Source organism: Simochromis diagramma, unplaced genomic scaffold (genome assembly GCF_900408965.1).
Source record: "Simochromis diagramma unplaced genomic scaffold, fSimDia1.1 OVJJ01000387.1, whole genome shotgun sequence".
In the NCBI taxonomy this organism is placed as follows: Eukaryota; Metazoa; Chordata; class Actinopteri; order Cichliformes; family Cichlidae; genus Simochromis; species Simochromis diagramma.
The window spans coordinates 4747397-4761675 of NW_024387152.1; the positions used below are offsets into that span (position 1 = coordinate 4747397).

General features: G+C 40.9%; 1 protein-coding gene across 2 annotated transcripts in view; it reads left to right on the forward strand.

Moving 5' to 3' along the window:
- ube4b (ubiquitination factor E4B, UFD2 homolog (S. cerevisiae)) overlaps window positions 1-14279 on the forward strand; it is an 18033-nt gene continuing 3754 nt past the window's right edge. The window contains exons 1-23 of one of the 2 annotated variants that reach the window (XM_040047439.1): window positions 1-340; window positions 1320-1539; window positions 4093-4228; window positions 4405-4492; window positions 4820-4964; window positions 5072-5297; window positions 5478-5939; window positions 8224-8365; window positions 8675-8775; window positions 8981-9095; window positions 9829-9912; window positions 10077-10133; window positions 10621-10737; window positions 11131-11229; window positions 11329-11442; window positions 11645-11843; window positions 12113-12251; window positions 12335-12434; window positions 12628-12755; window positions 12935-13033; window positions 13261-13496; window positions 13640-13766; window positions 13921-14065. In XM_040047439.1, coding sequence (XP_039903373.1) covers window positions 314-340; window positions 1320-1539; window positions 4093-4228; window positions 4405-4492; window positions 4820-4964; window positions 5072-5297; window positions 5478-5939; window positions 8224-8365; window positions 8675-8775; window positions 8981-9095; window positions 9829-9912; window positions 10077-10133; window positions 10621-10737; window positions 11131-11229; window positions 11329-11442; window positions 11645-11843; window positions 12113-12251; window positions 12335-12434; window positions 12628-12755; window positions 12935-13033; window positions 13261-13496; window positions 13640-13766; window positions 13921-14065 — 3306 coding nt within the window. In that variant the 5' untranslated portion in view covers window positions 1-313. The remainder of the gene's footprint in view (window positions 341-1319; window positions 1540-4092; window positions 4229-4404; window positions 4493-4819; window positions 4965-5071; window positions 5298-5477; window positions 5940-8223; window positions 8366-8674; window positions 8776-8980; window positions 9096-9828; window positions 9913-10076; window positions 10134-10620; window positions 10738-11130; window positions 11230-11328; window positions 11443-11644; window positions 11844-12112; window positions 12252-12334; window positions 12435-12627; window positions 12756-12934; window positions 13034-13260; window positions 13497-13639; window positions 13767-13920; window positions 14066-14279) is intronic. The other variant, XM_040047440.1, reaches the window with a different exon arrangement.

Below are 14279 nucleotides of genomic sequence, written 5' to 3' on the forward strand. Positions count from 1 at the left end.
GTCCCTTTGGTCACGTGACTTGTGGAACCAAAATGGCCGCTGTTGTATTTTGACGTATAATAGCTAGCTACTTTTCTTTTTGTTTCATTCTTGGTAGAAAACCAGCAAACAGAAGACTTTTTGGGGGAACTATATTTCGCCATCCTCCGAATATCGGTGTCGTTTTTTATCTTGAAGACAATCAAAATCCTGACACATATATTTGTTGAACGAGTTAGACTATGCATATTTAGATCTAATACAAGCTAGCTAGCTGGCTCTGGCTGGCATATTAAAGCATTAGAAAGTGAAATAGCTAGCTGTCTTAGCTGGGATGATGGAGGAGTTGAGCGCAGATGAGGTAAGGTGACAATATGAATAAACGCTTACACAGGGAATTGAAATGATTTTACGTTACTGACGTTAGAAATGTACGTTTTGCAAATTCTTCCTTTACCCCTTTTAGGGGTATTGCTGCTAGCTGAGATGCTACAAAAACTAGCTGATGGAAGAAATACATTTTCGATAAATATCTCAGTTAGCTAGAACACGGCAGTGGGTGTCACGCAGTTTAACTCAAAGGCTAATTATTCACTTCTTATATTGGGAATATAAGAAGTGAAAGAACGAGAGGCGGATTTGGGCCGTGTTCTATTTAGCTGGAGCAGCTGGGTTGCTAAATGAAAGTAGCTAACGTAATGCTACAAGCTGGAGAACACTGCTCTTATATAAAGCATCGAACATATTTCAAGATATTGTTAGCCGCTTGTAAGTGGCAGATATTTTTCGGTGTTGTTTTGACAGGGAGATTAGGAAGGGAAGACGTTCTTTTTACTGATATGTTTTCGCATGTCACCTCGCGGCGGTTTAGCTGACAGTCAGAAATTAGCCTGCGAGACGACTCAGCATAAAAAACACACACAGAGACCGGGCCACCATTGTGCAATCAGCCGTGGGCCGATGCATGGCCATTGAGCTGTTTATGTGAAATCGCATACTGCAGCTTACTGTTATCATTTTCAGCTGCTCGATTAGCATTCAGCAGAGTGTGCAGCAGATAATTTAGCTTTAACGTCGCTCCTCGGCCAAGCTGCGAAGATTGGTGTCCGCATCTGACTTTATTCGCGATGTTTTTCTTCAGATCTGACTTTAAAACGTATAACAAAGAAAATCTTTGCCTTTCTGGGCAATACATGCATAATTTGGTTATTCTTACAGTGTCCAGGCATTTATATACATACATATAGGTTTATTAATAACCTATTAATACATTTCAACATTATGCAGTTATGAAGAGCTACAGAGTTCTTTTAATGACCCTGTAAATCTGCTCATTCAAGATTCGCAGGAGGAGACTGGCACGATTGGCAGGAGGACAAACGTCCCAGCCTAGCACCCCTCTCAGCACACCCCTGACATCCCCACAGAGAGAGACTCCACCTGGACCCCTCCCTGGACCCTCAGGTGCTGCACCCCAACCCGTGCCACCAGCTGCCTCTCAATCACTGGGCCTCAATGTCCACAGTGGTACCCCTGCCACATCCCCTATGGGCACCTCTGGTAAGAAATTAAAACAAGGTTCTGGGAATTTCCTATAAGGAAAAAAAAATATTGAAAAAGGGTTTGTGACATTGAATGATTCACAGTGTTAAAAAATCAAAAATCCCCCAAATAAGGGTACACTGTGACAAAAAAAGTGTACCCTGCTAGACACGAATGGTGAGCCCTCTAGTACAAAGGTAGAATGGAGGCTTCACTCATGCACAGGCTCTAGAAAATGCAGCAGAGATCCATGTATGGATACAGCAACCGTTTCCTGGCATTGTTTGTTGCTATGCATAGCCAGCTGCTTTAAAGGTCTTCCTTTTAGGCCCAGTGGTGCATTTCCTAAGTGATTAATAAGAAGAAAAAAATACTGGCAGTTTACAAGCCAAACCTTCTCACTAACTTATTAATGTGTATTATATCTGACATTGGTAGCGTAATCATTCAATCGCATGATTGTTGTATAACCAGGAGAGAGCTGTTAATTCCAGCCTGCTATCCGGAGTAAGAGCCTCTGTTAATCAGATTTCTCGCTACCTGTCTGCAGTAGTCAGTAAGCAACTTAAAAATTCCAATCTGAGCCTTTGCTAACCCAGACTGACTAAACAGTTGGTTCTTCCTTAAGCAACAGCTGTGACACGAATTCTCAAACTGTACATGGTTGCTTATTCATGTCATATCTTTGTGTGGTTCCCAGTTGTAAGTGTTAGAGAATGGTAGTAAAAAAAGTGCCGTATTTTCAGCATTAAACGTCATCTTTGATTACAATATCAGGAAAGATTAAGACGATAAAAACTATTTTGTACAAACGTCTTGATGCATTCTCAATCATCCAGGAAAGTAAAACTCCAAAAGTTAATTCTGTTCATCTGGACGTAGCGTTTTGTGGGAGAAACGTTTCGTCACTCATCCAAGTGACTTCTTCAGTCACAGCTGACTGCAGGTTTCCCCAAATCTTATAAACAGTACATTTGCATAATGACTGAAACCAGTCATGATACAATGCTGTGATTGCAGCCATTCCCCAACTCTCTGTGAATGGGACTCATAGCCATTGATCAGTGGGTTTTGGTCGGTGGTTGTTGATCAATGGTCATGAGAATTTGCGTAATTATGATTAAGGAACTGACCTCCCAGCCCATTGTTCCTTCAGTGGGATCAACTAGTATTTCAGTATATCAACGAGTATTTTGTATAAAAACTAAACCTGAGGCATAGTTGAACAATCATTTCAAAGTCAAAGCCTTCTTTTTTTAAAAACTTGTAGATATGTATATTAATGTTTTCTTCATTTCTTTCTTTTTTTCTGGAAAATGTATCCTTTTTTTCCCCCTGACTACTGCCACAACTTTAGGGCCTTTTTGCACATCCTCTTCCTCATTTCCGCTTCTTACATTTCTTGATCTTTTCATGTCATCACACTCTGATATTATGCCAGCCATGTATAGATTTACCGTGTATGTCCTAGATTTTGGTCTACATTTACTGACATAGAAAATTAGGAGTTTCCCTTTGATCACAACATCCAGATGCGTTTGTCAGTCTACATGCAAGGCATTTGATTGGTTTATTCTTTTTGTTTCAAAATATTTTCATTGAATACATCAGAAAATAGGATTTAATGTGAAAGGTAACTCGAGGGCATTTCAAAGAGGAATCAGCCCTGTGTGCTGTGCAGTTCACTGGTAAAGGTGTCTTGTTTTCTTTCTGTACAAAGGCCAGTTGCAAGTGAAGAGTAAACATGACTGATGTTTGGTTTTAGGTGACTGTTTGACATCAATGACCTGGATCCATCATGTTTTTTGTTTCGATTTAATTTCCTCAGAGTTCTTAGTGTGCTTTTTTGACTATGTCGTTACCCTAATCGCTGTATGTTGGGACTGATTATACCTTGAAAGCAATAAAAAGATTAGAAAAATCTATAAAAAAGGAAAAGACATGATAGACTAAAATTCAACGCCGTGCAAAGGATTTAAAGTGTACAGTATGAATCAATACAGTCAATATTTCTCATTTCTCCAAAACTAGTTCATCTGAGGGGTTGGTGAGTTATGTCGAACTTAAAGTCAGAGCTTTCTGCATCACAAAAGTAGCTTTCAAACTTCTGCTCACCACATAACATGGTAGGGAGCAGGTTACATTCAGTTTCGATTTAAAGGCTTGGGGGATTTTTGTGTTTCTCTTATTTACAGTATGTAAGTGCACAAACTGTGCAACTTTCAGTCAATACAGTTAATTTCACTTTGATCTGCTGACAGACTAAAGTGACTTTGTTAGGCTGTGGAAGAATAACAGCAGTGTTATATTGTATGCAGTTTAAAGTCCTCACGTATGCACTCAGCATTGCAATAATTAACTCAAATTAAACCTTTTTCTTACTGCTCTGTGCACACAGACCGCTACACCTGTGTCGAAAAACACAAGAAAAAAAAAGCAAATTTAAAACCTTACTATTTCCATTTTATCTGAAGACAGAGGCACAAGAAACCCTCCAGAAATGTGTCAGATTTGATTCATTTTTGTCATTGTTGTTCAGAGAGATTCACTTGTGGTGTTTTGTTCTTCCAGGGGTCGCTTATGGTAGTCAGAGCAGCGAGGGTGTGAGCTCACTCTCCAGCTCCCCCTCCAACAGCCTTGAGACTCAGTCCCAGAGTTTGTCCCGATCGCAGAGCATGGATATCGACCCTGCCTCCTGTGAAAAGAGGTGAGAGCGTCTCCTGTGTCCGATTGCCCTACCCAGCTTCTGTGTTCATTCTCAAATACTCCTTATCTGTGGAATTAGATAAATATTGACACTGTGTACGATTGAGCTTGGAGTAATAGCATAGTTTGCTTGGAGATAATGGCTTATTAAGAACTGTGGTTTCTCTTTTATTCCAGCATGTCCCAGGTGGATGTGGACTCAGGGATAGAGAACATGGAGGTGGAGGACAGTGACCGCAGGGAGAAGAGAAACTTGACTGAGAAGGTAAGCAGTTAGAGTGAACATTAATCAAAAGATGTCGCCTCCTGGACTTTGACCATATCTATCAGGATATAAAGAAAGTTCTAAACGAATAAACATTAAAGGAGTGTCTGGTTGTTTGCAGACGGGTGACTTTCCACAAACGCTATTCTTGGTTTCATTTTTGTTTATATCAACTCATTCACACGTACCTCTGTTGTTTCTTGCTCAACCAGAGCGATTATGAGATAACGAGTATCCTGAGACTCGGTAATGCTTGTTCATTATGCATGTTTTTTTTTTTTTGTTTTTTTAAATCAAGGCTTCACTGTTTTTTTTTCTGCATCTTAGGAAACTTCTGCAAACTCAGATGTCTCTGAAGAACAGGCCCTGCAGCTCATTTGCAAGATTCTCCGCGTATCGTGGAAGGAGCAGGATAGAGATGTCATCTTTCTCCCTTCACTGGCTGCAGAGTTTCACCAGAACCCTAAAGAAGGTAACGCCACTAAACAACAGCTTTGACCATAAAAAGCTGATTCATCAAAACGTTGTTTTTGCACACGTGGGAGGCTCGTCCGACTGTTGTTATGTTTTCTCCTGCAGTATACTCTGACTTCAAAGACCTCATCAGCCAGATCCTGATGGAAGTCTTAATGATGTCCACCCAGTCACGTGTCCACAACCCCTTCGCCAGCTTGACAGCCACCTCACAGCCAATTGCAGCAGCCAAATCCCCCGACCATCGTCTGACACTGGTGCAGCCTTCCAGCCAAGGTGGAAGCCCAATGGGCCCTAGCGCTGGATCCTTTGGAGCCAGCTCTCTGTCCAGGCAAGTGCCACGAGTCATTATTAAGCTCGCGGAGACATATCAAGGCTGTTGATTGGGCTGTTTTTTCTATTTACTTTATTATCATGCTGCCATGTTCTTCCCAGTCTTTTTCATCATGCTTTAATCATTTCTGTTTTTAAGGCTTTAAGATCATTCTTGTCTTAACAATGTTATCCACAGTCTGTATGGCTGTGGTAGTCCTCACCCAGTGGCTTTGGATGCAGCCAAGAGGACCTCCCCCTCTCTCCTCACCCCTACTACACCGTCTACCCCACAGTTCGTTGTTCCCCCCAGCCCACCTGCTTCCACTCCTCCACGGCACTCCCTCAGTGCTCCATCTGCCCCCGTGCCCATTTCCCAAAGGTATCGCCCTTACTCGGTCACCACTCCCTGGGTGGCTCCTTCCCCAACAAGCCCGAGTCACAGAGGGTTTAGTTTCCCTGGACCCTCTCCCAGCCCTGCAGGACCCTCCGTTCCCCCCAACACTCCAGTTTCTGTGCCACCACCTTCCCCCCAGTCTTTATCCTTGAGCTCACCTATGGGTCACAACCAACCCTCCTCTGCAACCTCTCCTATGGTGCCTCCTTCTCCCAGACTGAACACTCGACAGGCTGCCTTTGCTGCCAGGATGCCTCCATCTAGGTATCTAAACTGTCACCTGCATGTCAGAGTGGAGTGCAAACGCAAGCCAACTTACTAAAGCCTGAACCTTTGGTGATGTTTCTGTTCATCACTGGTTATATCTGCTCCTACATTAACTTTCCTGCATTTAGACGTTACTAGCACTTTAACATTTCTGTGGTTAAAATCTTGTGAGAAAATGAGATTTAAAAAATGCTACCTCTACCACAAAGTAACTATTTAAATTTAGGCAATTAAAAAAATTAATACATACATTTAATATTAACAGCTGTAGTTCTTTGTATAAGGTCATCATGGCACAGAGCTAGCATGAGTGTGCTAAAGCGATAGAAAACTGGTTTAAAAAGAAAGTAGTCTCCATGAAAGCATGCATCTTCCCTGTGCTCCCTTTCTCATTTCCTTTTTTTTGTTTGTTACTGTTCCACATTTGTCTTGATGCTTCCCCCCGTTGGCTTTCTGCCTCCTCACGCTTGTGCATCATCCTCCTTTCTTCCAGTCTTTCTCTCATTTCACCTGTTTTTCTCTCGTCCTGTCAGCCCCTTTTCGTTCCTGTTTTTTGCCCTCTCTGACATATCTCAGGACAGCGATGATGAAGATTCTCAGGAGGAGCAGGAGGAGGATATTTCACAGGTTCAATTTGGGTCCAGGTACACCACTGCGTGGTGTGTGTTAATGCGCGTGTGTGTGCACGCTTGCTCAGGGATGGGCTCTGATGCATGTTCCAGCGGGTCCGGTAGGCTTGCCACTAACCGTGCACAAAGACGCCAGGCGAGATTAAAGAAGATTAAACCATGTTTAGGAGGGTTTTGGTCATCGACATTCAGAGATAAATTCCCATAACTATAAATTTTAGTACATGCAATATGGAGGTAAGTAATAACCACATTAACTCTTCTGCAAACGGCTTCAAGATGTAGAAAATCTTCAGTGCTATGAATGGCTCATTAATGACTCTGCGTTTCTGTCTGTATAAGAATCCATTTTTACGTTCGCATCTTTCTTTTTAAGAAGGAGAAATCACCCTTAGCTCAAAGACATGTGAGCCACTGTTTCATCATTATGTAACCCGATCAGACAACATTAGATATTTATGTATAAGCCTACCAAACCCGTATTTTGTGTTTTTGATTGCAAACATTGGAAGTAACACCATGAATCCCTGACTGCAGAACTTCAAGCTCTCTGGCACTGCCCTGCCTTTGATTCATAAATGGAGTATTATGTCTCTAAGAAAATATTGTTGCTTACTATTTAAAACCATCATTTAGCCAGTATATGTGTATATATGTATGTGTGCAGAAATACAGAATATATTGCTCACATTAGTAAATGAAATCTACTTTGTTGATATCTCTTTTTTATGCTGTGGCTCAGAGAAGTTTGGAACAGGTTTGACCTTCGCAGCTTTAATTTGTTTCTGTTGTCTAAATCATCTTGACATTATTTTAGACTAATATGGAAATTGATTGACCGCATGGCTTATTTATTTATTTATATATATATATATATATATACAGCTGAGAAACCCATAGAAAATCATTTTGATTCTTCTTGTTCAAATGTTTTAGCTCACACTTTCATTGAGTCTGTCTTCATTGTAGCCTCGTTTGTGTTCATTGTAGCTTATAGGATCCATATCTTCAGTAGCAAAGTTGCCTAAAAATCAAACCGTATGTGTTTTTGTTTGTTTGTTTATTTGAGGACCATAAGTACAAACCTTAAAAAGTGTTGATGATATAAAGTAATTTGATTGGGTACCGACATTAACATTCTCTTGCAAGGAGCTGAGAAACTGTTCCTCACAGTAGCAGAAACAGTTCATCTAATTCACATTTGAGTTCAGTTTGCTTCTTATCTTATTGAAGAAAGAAAAAAAATCTGTAGAGCTCGACCCATATAGGACTTTTTAAGACTCATACTGGTATTTGGTGATTTAGAAACAAAATTATATCGGCCATTATATCGGCCGTTTGTTTTTCTTTTGTTTTGTTTTTTGTTTGTTTGTTTTCAGGCACACAAAACATAAGCAGATTCCCTTTTTCTTACATGTAATTTGTGTGCTCTTACTGAGTTGACATGACAATACAGTTTAACACTAATCTTATTTTACCATCTGCTCGGATCACCCGGTGGTTGAATTTTGCAATGCTACCTTTAAAGTGCTTTAGTTTGTCGTCTTTCGGGACTTTTCAGGAAAGTTTGATTCTTATGGCACGTCTGTCCACACTGTGACATTTCCTGTTATTTGATGAGCCCCTCTGTCTGTGTCTAATTTTTTTTGTAGTCTTGGGGCATGTGGAGGGGGGATGTCCTGCGAATCAGCCAGCGACCGCTTCACCATTGAAACATGCAAAGAGACAGAGATGCTGAACTACCTCATTGAGCGTTTTGACAGTGTTGGCATGGAGGAGAGGAAAGCTCCCAAGGTAGATGACAGTCTGTGAGACCAATAAATATCCCGACCAGGATTTATAGCAGATGATTTATTTTTCTTTCCTAAAATATTTAAGATTTGAGATCAAAATCCTAATAAGAGCTGATATATAAAGGTCTTTAATATGTTCTTCATGTTTCAATTGTTTTTAAAATGTGCTGAGTATAGAAGAACAGGTTGTGCTTTGTAGACTAGCTGCAGGCATTAGGCATAGCTCGTCACATAACACTTTTTTTTTTTTTTTTTTTTTTTTAATCACACTGCAGTCGTTCTCACTCTTCTCTCTGTGTTTCTTTCTCAGATGTGTAGCCAACCAAATGTCAGCCAGCTTCTCAGTAACATTCGCTCTCAGTGTATTTCCCATGTTGCCCTGGTCCTTCAAGGCGCTCTGACCCAGCCTCGGTAAGAAGCCATCCATTGACTCAGACGATCTCTGGGTTTTTACTTCTTCTTTTTTTTTTTTTTTTTTTTTTTTAACGCTCTCACCATATTTGTGCATCTTCCATTCCTTTTCCCTCTCTGTATCCATAGCAACTAGTCATTCACCTTGTCTCCAAATGTGTGATTTTATTAATTAATTTATTTGCCGTGTGTTTACTACTTTTAGGAGCCCTCTCCAACAGTCTCTGCTGGTACCTTACATGCTGTGTCGGAACCTTCCATATGGCTTTATTCAGGAGCTGGTGCGCATTACTCACCAGGAGGATGAAGTATTCAGACAGGTGACGAGCACATCCATCCATTCTTTTGGATCTGTTTATGCTTACTCAAAGCTGTGGGTTTTTTCCAAAAGAATTCTTTGCTTCCTGTGCACTATGGCTCATACTGTTTGGTACAGACCGGCTCTTTACACACACCCATAAATAATCTAGTTAACTGTAATTAATGGGGATGAATCAGTTTAAAAAGGTGGAACTGTATTTCTTCATAACAGCTGGAGATGATCTCATACAGCCATATACAGTTTGTACTGGGTGATTCAACTAAGCAAACCCCAAATATCCATTTTTAATTGTCAGGTTCAGCACAGATAGAACTGGAAAGTCTGCACGCTGAAGCTTTACCAGCCCAGCATGACTAAACAGACTGTACTGGGTTGAATCTTTCACGCTGTGTTTCTCTGGGTTGATCCTGCAAAGCCAGAAATGATAATTCGTTACAAAAACATCCTTGCCCTTTTTTTTTCCCCAACCTATTTCTCCTGTAGATGGAGCACTTAAATTTAAACAGCTAGAAGGTGACGCCTTGACGCCTTTATTCCCCCCATATTTTGCCATCTGCTTGTCCAGATGCATGAATATAAAAATGTAAAAACGGAGTGATCCCATGTTTAGGGCAGCTAGTTAAACACCCTCACGGTGATGTGTAAATACAGACCGTGTGAACGTTTCTCCAAGGTCAAAATGCACTGAAGCACTGAAGCATGCTGTTTAATGTGTTGTTGTTTTTATTTAGATTTTCATCCCCATCCTCCACGGCCTGGCTCTTGCAGTCAAAGAATGTTCCTTTGACAGTGACAACTTTAAATTTCCCCTCATGGTAAGGAGACATTGTCCTGGTCTTTCCTGCAGCTGCAGTAATTCTGTAGGGAATATATCATACAGCATGGGATGAAGCACGCATCCACACAACTCATTTTTAGCACAGTTCACGTGTTGGGTTGTAATCCTTTTCTGACCTGATGTCTGTTTTCGATTTTACAGGCATTAGCTGAGCTTTGTGAAATTAAGTTCGGAAAGACTCACCCGGTGTGCAATTTGGTAAGTATACAAATGGAAAGGTAAAACTACATCGTAACACCTGAGTGTTGTTCACTGGGTCCTTGTGGCTCCAATTATTTTGGACATCTGTTGTGAAAGCAGTTTGGTTACCCTGAGCTTATTAATAAATGTAGCTGTTGTAAATGTACTTTCCTCATACCAGGAAGGTATGAACTCTGCCTGTTGTGAGAATTTTCCTGTTACATGGAAAAAGGGCAAGAGGAAATTCCCCGGTGGAGGGGTGGGGTCTCTTAGCTCTCTTAGAGTTTGTTATCTGTCCAATAATATTCTTTACTTAGTGTTTAAGTTTTTAAAATACTGTGGAATTAATTGATGCATAATTAGCCATTTAGCTTCACTTAGGGAAAATGAGTTATGAGTTACAGTTACTGTTGATTAGTATATAAGATATAAATGTATAAATCAGTGTTATTAACCACACTTGACAATAACATGTATTAAATCAATGACTGTGTAATGTGCGCAGGTAACATCACTGCCTTTGTGGTGTCCCAAACCTCTGAGCCCTGGATGTGGCAGAGAGATTCAGAGACTGTCCTACCTGGGAGCCTTTTTCGGCCTCTCTGTGTTCGCTGAGGATGATGTGAGTTGTTTTCTACGATGAGTTGTACTTTGTCTGAATCTCAAATAAATCAGGAGTGTCAAACGTAAGGCCCGGGGGCCAGAATCAGCCCGACTCCAATCGGTCCGAGTGAATGGCTTAGGAAAAGGTGAAGGAGGGCATAAATTGTGGACTTCTAACTGTCTTATCAGAAGTTTCTCTACTTCTCCTACTGATGAGGACTTCCCCTGTGACCCTTCTTATTACACCATATTATTATTATTATTATCTAATTAAGTAAAGGATAAACTATGGGAAGTAACGCAAACCTCATATTAAAAAAACAGAACAAAACTGAAAAGTGCCAACCATTTCGATGACAAAAGGCTTTGTTTTTTTTTTGCCTTTTTTTTTTTCTTTCTTTCTGTTTTTTAGACAAAAGTTGGAGACAAATACTTCTCCGGCCCGGCCATCACCATGGAGAACACACGAGTCGTCAGCCAGTCACTGCAGCACTACCTGGAGTCTGCAAGGGTAAGTCTCTATTTCATGTTTTTATTTTTTATTTTTAATAGTTGTTTTTTCCAGCAGTGTGGAATGATGTTGTTTATTGATTTCTTTTTTTAAAATCAGGGTGACATGTTCAAAGTTCTCCACAACATCCTGCTAAACAGTGAAACGCGGGAGTTGGCTCTTAATTACATGGCAGCTCTAGTCAACTACAATGTGAAGAAAGCCCAGATGCAGGTAACGTTGTATGTTTTACAAATTGATGTTTTTCATATTACTAGATTCAGACCATAAGGAACAAACCTGATTAAAAGTATATTAATTTTAGAAGTCATTCTTGATATTATTTAATCTTCGGGGGCAGGCGTTTACTGTGTGTTTGTAAAGATTTTAATAAAAAAACAAAAACAAACAAACCCCACATTCTCCTCTCTTCCAGACTGATGACAAGCTGGTTTCGACAGACGGTTTCATGCTCAACTTCTTATGGGTGCTGCAACAGCTGAGCATGAAGATCAAGTTAGAGACAGTGGATCCCTACTATATTTTCCATCCACGGTGTCGCCTTGTCGTCAGTCTTGAGGAAACGCGTCTCAAAGCCACCATGGATGAGCTCAAGGCCTGGCTGTCTGAACTACGTAAGCTGGCATAACCAGAAATGCTCACATACATACGGTCATTTCAGTAAATCTAAGTGGACCGCATAGGTTTTAAAGAGGGCGGCCGTTAAAGATAAATATCAGTTGTAATTCTGCAGTTCTCATGAACTAATCCTAAGCATATCAGAGCCGCGGTTTTGTTTTGGGGTATTTTTAACTAATCTAATTGGTTAAAAGAGTCACTTGTAGAGACTAAAGCTGATATTTGTGTCCTTATAACCATAAATTTCATCTGTGAATATCTACAGATAAAGACCCCGCCAAGTTCACAGAACCCAAATTTCCTACCGAGTGTTTCTTTTTGACGCTTCACACCCACCACTTATCCATCCTGCCTGGCTGCCGGCGCTACATCCGGAGATTACGAGCCATCCGCGAACTCAACAGGTACACGCTCGCACATCTACGCAGACAATCATATCCCGTTAAGTGTATGCGTGTGTATTAATACTGCTATTTTTATCTTTTAGGACTGTAGAGGAGCTCAAAAACAGTGAGAGCCAGTGGAAAGATTCTCCCCTGGCGAGTCGACACAGAGAGATGCTCAAACGCTGCAAAACTCAGCTTAAGGTCAGTGTTACGTACTTGTAGATGGAGCCACTGTCTTAATTAATTTAATGATCAAACATCAAGGACCAATTTAAATGTAGAGATGTGAGAATGCTCTCAGCATTTCTTGGTTAGGGTATATTTGGAAGACACGCGTGGCTGATTTTGGCACGGAGCATGTTTACAGACGAGTGATTGTTACTGTGTGTGACAGAAACTGGTGCGAGCCAAAGCTTGTGCTGATGTGGGCCTTCTGGATGAGAACCTGCTCCGCAGATGTCTGCAGTTTTACAGCACAGTCATCCAGCTCATTCTTCGCATGGTGGACCCCACCTACCCCAAGTTAGTCACCTCTCCTCTGACGCACCATGTTGCCATTTGTTTTGATATCGATGTCAGAGGAACAGCTGTGGCATCACACAGTTTGTCTGTTTTTTCCCAGTATTTTTATTTTTTTTGCTTCACTTCAGTTTATTATTAAATCAAGAAGTAATATGTTTGTTTTTCCCTCCCTTGCGCAGCATTAACCTGCCTCTGAACCCCGAGATTCCCAAAAGCTTTGCCGCTCTGCCCGAGTTTTACATTGAAGATGTGGCAGAGTTTCTGCTTTTTGTTGTGCAGTAAGTCCTCTGCTCATCTATCATGTTTTAATGACTGACCTGTGCAGGGCAGTAATAAAATGTTAACAGGAAGGAACGATGAGGGGGAAAATACAGATATTAAATGCTTAACAGGTCTATAAATGTGTATATACATGTATAAATCCATAATTCCCGGTGAACTTTGTGAGGGAAAAATTAAATCCAAATAAGGGATTTGTGAACTGCTATCTCCTCTTTTCTCCCAGGTACTCACCCCAGGTTTTATATGAGCCATGTGTCCAGGACATTGTCACCTTCTTGGTGGTGTTCATCTGCAGTCAGAACTACATCAGGAACCCCTACCTTATCGCCAAGTTGGTGGAGGTGCTGTTCGTCACCAACCCCGCTGTTCAGCCTCGTACTCAGCGATTCTCTGAAATGATGGAGAACCACCCGTTGTCCGTCAAACACCTGGTCCCTGCTCTCATGAAGTTTTACACTGGTGAGCTTTATGTTGTGCTGCAGCTCTCTGCTGATGTTGTGCTCGGTAGAATAAAAATCCAACTGGCACGTGTTTATTCTTTACTACAAGTTGTGATCTTTTCAAGAAAAAAGTTCACTAAAATCTTTCCCTCCTCTGGTCAGATGTTGAGCATACCGGTGCTACCAGTGAGTTTTACGATAAGTTCACTATACGGTACCATATCAGCACGATCTTCAAGAGCCTCTGGCAAAACATTGCCCACCATGGAACCTTCATGGAGGAGTTCAAGTGAGTTTGCTATTGACAAAAACAGCAGTTGCAATGTTTAATTTAATTTTTTTTTCTCCTTATTTTAAAGAAATTGTGGTTTAGAGTGTGTGGCTGTATGACTTTTCCAGCCTCACATCCTCTTCTGTCTCCTTTTGTCCTTCTTTCACACCAGCTCTGGCAAGCAGTTTGTGCGCTACATCAACATGCTGATTAATGACACCACCTTCTTGTTAGATGAGAGCCTTGAATCCCTGAAGCGTATTCATGAAGTTCAAGAGGAGATGAAGAATAAAGAGCAGTGGGAGCAGCTGCCAAGGGTCAGTGCTCAGTTTTTTTAGGACCCTATATTTGTTTATCAGTTTTTAACAGAGTCTAGCAAAGACAAAAATGTCAGAGGTCATGTTTTATCAGATTATCGCTTCATTCACAGTTGTGCTGAGCTGTGAAGACAGGCAGAAGGTTACTGCCATTGTATAGGGTAACTTATTTATTATTTTGTCTTTTTTTTTTGTTGTTTTTTGGGGGGGTTGT